We start from the raw sequence: 7,292 nt of genomic DNA on the forward strand, positions 1-7,292 counted from the left end.
AACTTGTGCCTGAAATTTGAGGATTAGACTGGTTTGCCTATTGTTGCAGAGTGAAGGTTCTTTTGTTTGTAGAGATTATTCTAGATGTTCAAAGAATTGATAGGAAACAGACATGCTTTCTGTAGCCAAGAAAGGGTACAAGAGGGAGGTTCTCAGGTCTGTTGGAGTTTGCTTACCTCACTATAGACCTCAAATATAAGATAGTACTCATACATTTGAAGATGAGGTTTAAATTGATTTATCAGTTAGAAATACTGAGCAATACGTGAACACTACACATTCTAATATGACAAAGGTTGGTTTTATGAAACAAGTTTTACTAAGCAATAAGCCATAATGTAGAAAAATACATTTTACCTACAAACTCAATAAACAAGAAACAAAGGCTCATATTTAGTGCATACTTAGTGGTAACTACACAGGTGTTCCTAAACTTTACAGTAAGTGCTTACATTAAACAACAGAAAAAGTAGCATTCACACATTTAAGAGAAGTTGGAAAAACTAGTACTCAAACAGTGCTAGAAGGGGGGCAATAAGGGTCTTCAGAAAACCACAAAGGAGAGGGATAGCTCCTACAGAGCAGGGTTCAAAGGGGAGAATCCTGGCCATTTCACAAGATGAGAAGCATGGACAGCACTGGAGAAAAACACATCGTACTTTGCATCCGTTTCCAAACCCAGCGCCCACTGCAGCCAGCAGAGGACCCTCAGAGGCGTACACTGCTCCCAGCACCCCAGGCCAGGGGCAGCTCCAATCCCTTCCCTCTTCATGGTCCTCCTCCCACTGCCTAATGCTCTGCCTCTTCCTACTTACCTACAGTGTCCTTCACTATGTTCAAATTGCCCTAAACTTGGGTTATTGAATTCCCTGGAAGTACAGAAAAGGGAGCTGCCTGCCCAAGGCTCCCATCTCTGTACAACCCTCCACCTCTGCCCCCAGGGAATAGTCTGTGGATTCCAGGGTGAAGCACAATTTGGATCGAGCTGTATTTTATCAGGAGAATTTCCTTCTGGGCTGAGAGTTGAAAGAAAGACAAATACACAGAAAAGTAAAATCAAAGAAAGCAGGAGTATTGGAATTGCCACCCAGCAAGGGGAGCCGTGGCCAGTTCAGTTGGCTGGAATTGAAGGAGCCTGCTCCAGGAACAAACGGGAAGAACAAGAATGCCCTTCAGCAAATCTCCCAAGCCCTGACCTCCAATTCTCCCGGAGCAGGCCAGCATTGTTTATATACAGTAGCAAATGGTCAATATTAATATCTTCAGGCCTGCCGTGGATAAAAATACTGTCCTTTTAATTCCAGTTTACAAAAATAGGAGTAATATTTAAAACAATGATTGTCTCTTTTTCTTTTTTTGTATAAAAACATAAACAGCTCAGGCGAATTTTCAATCCTTGTGCACATTTTTGTATGAATTGCTCTCTATTATACTTATATATATTCTGAATATATATAATATATATCAATAATTGGTCCACAAAGTATATCTGTGCATTCTCTAGTGCTTTGTAAAAAGAAAAACAATATTATTATCAAAATATTCATTTAATGGCTTTACTTCATACATAAATACATGTTTGGATAGAACACATGAGCGATGACTTCAGTCAACTGGGAAAAGGACTTTTCAGAGTGTGCCAGGGCTGTATACACAGAGTAGCTGAGAACTCACGTCGCTACAAAAAGGCTATTCGGCGTCCTTTGTTTTTAACCCTCTGTTTATACCTTTTCCCTAGGACGGCCGCCAAGTATTTCTTGACAGCCATTTGTTTCCGGTAGCGGCTGTAGCTGTCCGTGAAGATTCCATCCGAGTGACGCTTGGACAGCGGCTCCCAGTCCTCGGCGCCGCCGCCCAGGCTCCCCCTGCAAGGAAGAGGAAGGGGCGGGAGGCGCCGGGTCAGCAGCTGCTGGGAGCCGGCGGGCCCCACCCGGGGGACACCGTCTGGGTGGTCACCGGGACTTCCCGGCCCCCGCGTGGAAGGCGCGGGCGCTGCACGGAAACTCGCTCCTCCCGCCACCCCCCACCCCCGCCCCAGGTTCCTGGCACTGGGGCCTCGCAGGCGGGGCCTGGGGTGCGGGTTCGAGGGCTGAGGTTCCTGGCCACGGGCGCGCGACTGAAACCAAATCTTTCGAGGACACGATTTCCCCCCTCCCCCCGAATAAATACGATCAGCCGTGCGTTTGCGAAGAATTGTCCCCACCCTCCCATTTTCCTCGCCCTCATCACCCCAACTGTTCTCCCCCTGCCCTGGCGGAAAAAGGAAACAGCCACCGCCGACGATTCTAAGGTTGCCTCTTGGGGGTTGGTTTTCATCCCGCACAACTAAGACGCCACCAGCTCTCCTCTCCTTCGTACGCGAAGGTGGGAAACGTGATTAATTGATAGGCTGTAGGCAATATTTTTCATCGCATGAATTATTCATCGCCAAAATGTAATCTGTTTTCCCACCGGCTTTATTAAAATATTGCCTTCTGCTCCCACGCGCTCTGCTCAGGCCCTGAGCTGGGGGTTTTCCGGCGAAAGAAAACACCGTGGTCTAAACCGCCAGGTTGGAGGATTTGTTTGTTTCATTTGAATTTACAATGCAAGAAACTTTTCTGAAGTCGCGTTTAGGGAAAATTGTTAACAAATCGTCCCGCCGCGAAGCTAGAAGTGTTTCACTGGCGGCAGGTAAATTACGCCTTATTCAAGCAGAATCCGACTGGGCGGATTCGCAGACCGCCCCCCAAACCCCCTCGCCTCTCGCCCCTCGGGGCCCGCGCCCAGCCTGAGCGGCGCAGACGCACGGGACCCGGTGCACGCGCGCACGCAGAGACCACGCCCGCCCGCTCGCGCACAGCGGACCGGCAGGCGCGCGCCAGCGCTTGTCGTTAACTCTTTCGCACGCTTACCCTGCGCCCAGGGCCGTGACCGTCTGCAGGTATTTCCTGGTAGACAATTGATCCAGCACCTTGCGGTAGGCCTTGTGAAGTATCTCATGGGCGAGATCTCTGATGGAGAAGCAGAGTGTGCACCCAGAGTCACTGGCTGTCCCCAAGCGATACTCCCGCCCCCTGCCCCCTTCTACCCCGACTCCGGGCAAGCGCGCCCCTCGAATCTGTAAGGCTGATGAAGAAAGCCCTCAGAAAGCCCTCAGAGGCGCGGATGCGCCAAGAACTCTTTGGGAGGCCTGGGGGAAGGGGAGCAAGCAGTGTGGCACCTGGGCGTCCCGCCAGCCACAGTGCGCACTCACTGCCGCTCCGGGGGCCAAGACCCTCCGACCCCCATGCGACCCTCTCAGTCCATGCATTCTCCGTTATTTTCGTGGGAACCCGCCAGGGAAAAAAGATGCTGGTAGGCTTTTCTGGAAAAGTTCCTATCAGCCTCCAGCTTGCTCCCCTCGCCACCCGCGTCCGGGGCCGATCGGGGAGGTAGCTCGAGGGCGGGGGTACCTCTTCTCCGGCGGGTAGTACAGCGCGTAGACGTCGCGCGGCGCGGAGGCGGGGCTCCCCACGTCCGGAGGGTCCGAGTCGTAGAAATCGGGCAGCGGGTTTCCGTCCTCGTCGTACGCCTCATCCTCAGGCCTGCGGCGGGGGGAGGGGGGAAGAGGGGGAAGAGGTCAGTACAAGAGCTTCCCCGGCTCTTCAAAGACGCTACAAACAGCACTGATTTCCCCGCCCTCCCCCACCCCTGACGTGCCCGGGGTTTCTGGACCGGGATGGCGGTACAAAGGAGGAGGAAAGTACATCTCGCCAATTCCCAGCCCCACACCCACTGCAGGACCGCGGCCTCTACGCGCCCTGGGAAGCCAAGGGTGCCCGGCCTAGCGCCCCCAGCCGTCTCGACCCCCGCCTGGCCCGAGCCCCCCACGTCCCCACCACTCCGAGCGGCAAGTGCAGATCAGGGCGCTCAGGCGCGCGCGTTGAGAGAAGACCCAAGTGGAGAGCCCCGCGGCGGAGCGGGGCGGGTAGATGCTCGGGCGCCCGCGGGCCACCCTGCCACTCCGGCAGCCACCTTCGCCCCAGCCTCCGAGCCCAGGGGAACTCTTCGCCGCGCAGATGTAGGTCACGGAGAACCTCCGCCTACTATTTTGGGCCTGAGAGGATCTGGCAGGAACATGAATAATAGATGCCCCTAAACTTAGCTAGTTCGGTGGCAGCTGGCTCTACGGCGGGTCCGCACCTTCCCTCCCTGCCTGGAACTTTGGGACTGAAACTGGAGGTGCTTCGGACCGCTCACCACTGAGCAGCCTGTGATGCGTGGTCCCGGATCGCCTTCTCAATTCGGGGTGAGGCTCGGGGTGGGGGAATCATTGAAAGCCAGCAAGAGCCCAGCAGCCTCGCAGTTGGCCAGACCTAATGCCTCTATCTCGCTGTAAATTCAAACACAAGGCCCTCACTGTGGGTGGCTGTAGACACCCGGGAAATGCCAGGGTAAGTAGAGCTCTCTGCGAAGTGTTGGGGTGAGTCCTACTTGGTTACTTCGCTCCCCTTTCTTCCTAAAGAGGTCAGCCAGGCAGACACCTATGCCCTCTGCCCTGCCGGCTGCCAACCGTCCCAGGTGACGCTCCAGAACACTTTCTTATCACGGTTCATCCCCGCCCCTGGTCCAGACGCTGGAATCCCCCGCCCGAAACCACACCTTCATCTATCCGCACAAATCAATAGTCAGTGGCCCCTGGGTCGAATGTTCGCGGGCCCGCCTGGAGCAGCAGCTTTGCTGGTGGAAAGCTCGCAGCTAGCTGCCTCCAGCCTGTGGGAGCACCTCGAGGGTTAGGTCCCTCTTGGGCAGTGAATGTCCACTCTTGCCCCTGACCGGCCGGGACACTGGGGCTGTGGTGCCAGATCTAGGCAAAGCCGACCCGTTAGAAAGCAATGAGGGCTTTAAAAAATTTAAAAGCCACGGTTGCGGGCGAGGGCGAGGCTGCCCCAATCCTGCCTGCCTGCCTTCTGCTCTCGCTTTCTTCTTTCCGTTCTGACCGTGTTCCCAGCCTGTCTCCCCCTCCCCTGCAGACTCATTCTTGATTTTCCTTCTCTGGTGTGTCTCTCTTCCTTGGCCACGTACGGCCAACACTCCATCTCCCCGAAACTGTCTAAGACAAAATGCAGTAGGACCACGTATACTTGAGCTCTTTCAGGCGGCAAGGAAAAACCACAAGACCCTTATCGAGGCGAGAAGAGACCCCGCCCCAACAGCCCAGACAGAACAAGCTGTAACAAAGCGAAGTCCAAGCGATCTTCAAGCTCAACCCCCCAGACCTGATTCTGGGAGCCTAAATTATCTCAACTCCAGCAAACAACTGAGAAAAGTCAGGCTGGGGGCCCGGCGCTGCCCCCGCCCGCAGGCGGGGCTGCTGCGGGAGCAAAGGTTTCTCTGGCGGGTTGAGGCTTGCCCCGCGCTGGTCCCCGGGCTGCCCCGGGCTAGAGGCGGGGCGCGGAGCCGCCTGCTGGCCTTTGCTGGCCTTTGCTGGCCTTCTGGCCGAGCCTGGGTCAGGGGCCCGTCGCCAAGCTGAGCTGTGGAGCTTCGGAAGACGCGCGCCGCGAGCACCGCAGAACTGCAGGAGGAGGCGTCGGGGGAAGGGAAGCCCCTGGCCAGAGCTCAGCTCTGGGGTCTAGTACCTACCTGATCCCAGGGAACCGGAGTCCGGCAGCGGCAGGTGAGCAGTAAACGCTGCTGTGCATTATTATCCCGTAGACCAGCAGGGCCAGCCTCGCGCCGCTACACATGGCCATTCTGCACAGCACCGGGAAAGAGCGGTGAGAACGCGCCAAGCCCTCCACCCTCCAAGCCTAAGAAACTCCAGGGACTGGGGGAGGGATGTTGCAAAGCACGGACTGCCGGGGTTGAATACCCTTAATGACTGTCCGCGCGTGCTCCAACACTTCCCTCTCACTTAGTTATCGATATATGTGCGTCTGCATGCGGGTGGCCGTGCCCCCCGAAACTCGCCAGACCTTGTGGGAAGGGAAGCTAACAAGTCCCCCAATAGATAGCTGCGAAAAAAGCAGCCAAGCAGGTAGTTGGGAAAGGAAGCTACGTTTTCCCTCACTCTTACCGCGGGCAGGAGAGGGTTTGTTGCCAAGTAGGACAGCAGGCAAAGGGCTCCTTCAAGTTTCCGCGCTGGAGTCACAGCCCGAGACGCATCACCGTCTGGCGTCCGTGTCTGAAGGGAAGGCGCAGGGACGAGCCGAAGCAGCAGGAGGAGCTGGAGGACTTGTTTGCTGCGGCCAGTGATGGGTTTAAAAGTTTGTTGGACACGCAGAACTAGAAGGAAGCTTGACACCGGGACAGGAGGGAGGACAAGGGATGTAAAAGAGAGGAAAGGGGGAAGGAAGAGCCGAGGAGTGGGGAGACGCGGGCAAAGTTAAGTCCGCCTGGAGAAAAAAGCAAGAGATGAAGGGAAAGTAGGAAAGTGGGAGAAGGAAAGGAAGCGACGACCCTTCGTGCGGCCAGAATCTGTGAAAAAACGGCTGGTCGCAGCGCGAATCGGCGGCTCCTTCTCCCCTCTGCTGTTCCTCTGACTGCGTCTGAAGCTGCGGCTTCTTCTGCTGGTTGCAGAGATGACTGGCCCTCCGCTCCTATTTATATTTGCAGTTAGCAAAAATCTATCTGAATATGGTTTGAGAAGAGCCTTCTTTGTCAACATCTGTCTGCCTATGGCCTTTAAGTACAGAATATTTTGTGGTACGGTTGCGCTCCGATTTTTATTCATGAAATGACTTCCTTTTTTTTTTTTCAGTCACGTAATGATCGGTATCAGAAACAGACGTCAGCATCCTAGTCCCTCAAGGAACATATTAACTATTCTGTGCTGTCCTCTTGGATGATAAGATCCGGAGTCATCGACTTCTCATAAACACCTTTCACTCATACAATCTAATTTTTAAGAAGTCTAATTATTTTGATGGTTTACTATTTCATCCACTTCTCGTGGATGGCTAAAGAGAAAATTTATAGAATTTTTGAGGATGACAAAATTCATATTTTTAACTCTCTTCATACTATTTTTGATATACTTCTCATCAAGTCCCAGCAATGAGAATTCTGGACTCTGGAATTAAGCCCCATCAAGCTCTCCTATTAATAAATTTAATTTAGATCTCCTAATTTCTTGCATATGTTCTTTCAGATAGACAATTAAATGTGGAAGTCGTTTTGTTTTAAAGGGAAGTCTTGGAGGATTTTCAGTAAATCACTAATGAGTCTGGCTTTCTTTCGTTGACTAGGAGTCTGGCTATGAATAGAGTAAAACCTTCCACAGGACCAGGGCCTGTGGAGCTGTCCAGACTATGAGTGCTGAAATGTTGATT

General features: G+C 53.6%; 1 protein-coding gene across 1 annotated transcript; it reads right to left on the minus strand.

Annotated features, from left to right (window-relative positions):
• Nucleotides 1-296: 296 nt before the first annotated feature.
• Nucleotides 297-6,679, minus strand: ADCYAP1 (adenylate cyclase activating polypeptide 1). Its single transcript, XM_055129135.1, has 5 exons — nt 6,038-6,679; nt 5,605-5,715; nt 3,435-3,566; nt 2,895-2,993; nt 297-1,865 (listed from the first exon to the last, which is right to left on the minus strand). The coding sequence occupies exons 2-5, from the start codon at nt 5,712-5,714 to the stop codon at nt 1,679-1,681; spliced, it is 528 nt and encodes a 175-aa protein (XP_054985110.1). The 5' UTR covers nt 5,715; nt 6,038-6,679; the 3' UTR covers nt 297-1,678.
• Between the last annotated feature and the right edge of the window lie 613 nt (nt 6,680-7,292).

This window comes from Sorex araneus, chromosome 2, assembly GCF_027595985.1.
Source record: "Sorex araneus isolate mSorAra2 chromosome 2, mSorAra2.pri, whole genome shotgun sequence".
NCBI classification, from domain to species: Eukaryota; Metazoa; Chordata; class Mammalia; order Eulipotyphla; family Soricidae; genus Sorex; species Sorex araneus.

What these genes read in the sequence shown, in the direction of transcription:
- ADCYAP1 (XM_055129135.1), bottom strand. Translation starts at nt 5,714, where the DNA reads ATGGCCATGTGTAGCGGCGCGAGGCTGGCCCTGCTGGTCTACGGGATA. An exon ending in CTCCGGTTCCCTGGGATCAG is followed by an intron (nt 3,567 to 5,604) that starts GTAGGTACTAGA and finishes CCCCCGCCGCAG; the next exon opens with GCCTGAGGATGAGGCGTACG. An exon ending in TACTACCCGCCGGAGAAGAG is followed by an intron (nt 2,994 to 3,434) that starts GTACCCCCGCCC and finishes CTTCTCCATCAG; the next exon opens with AGATCTCGCCCATGAGATAC.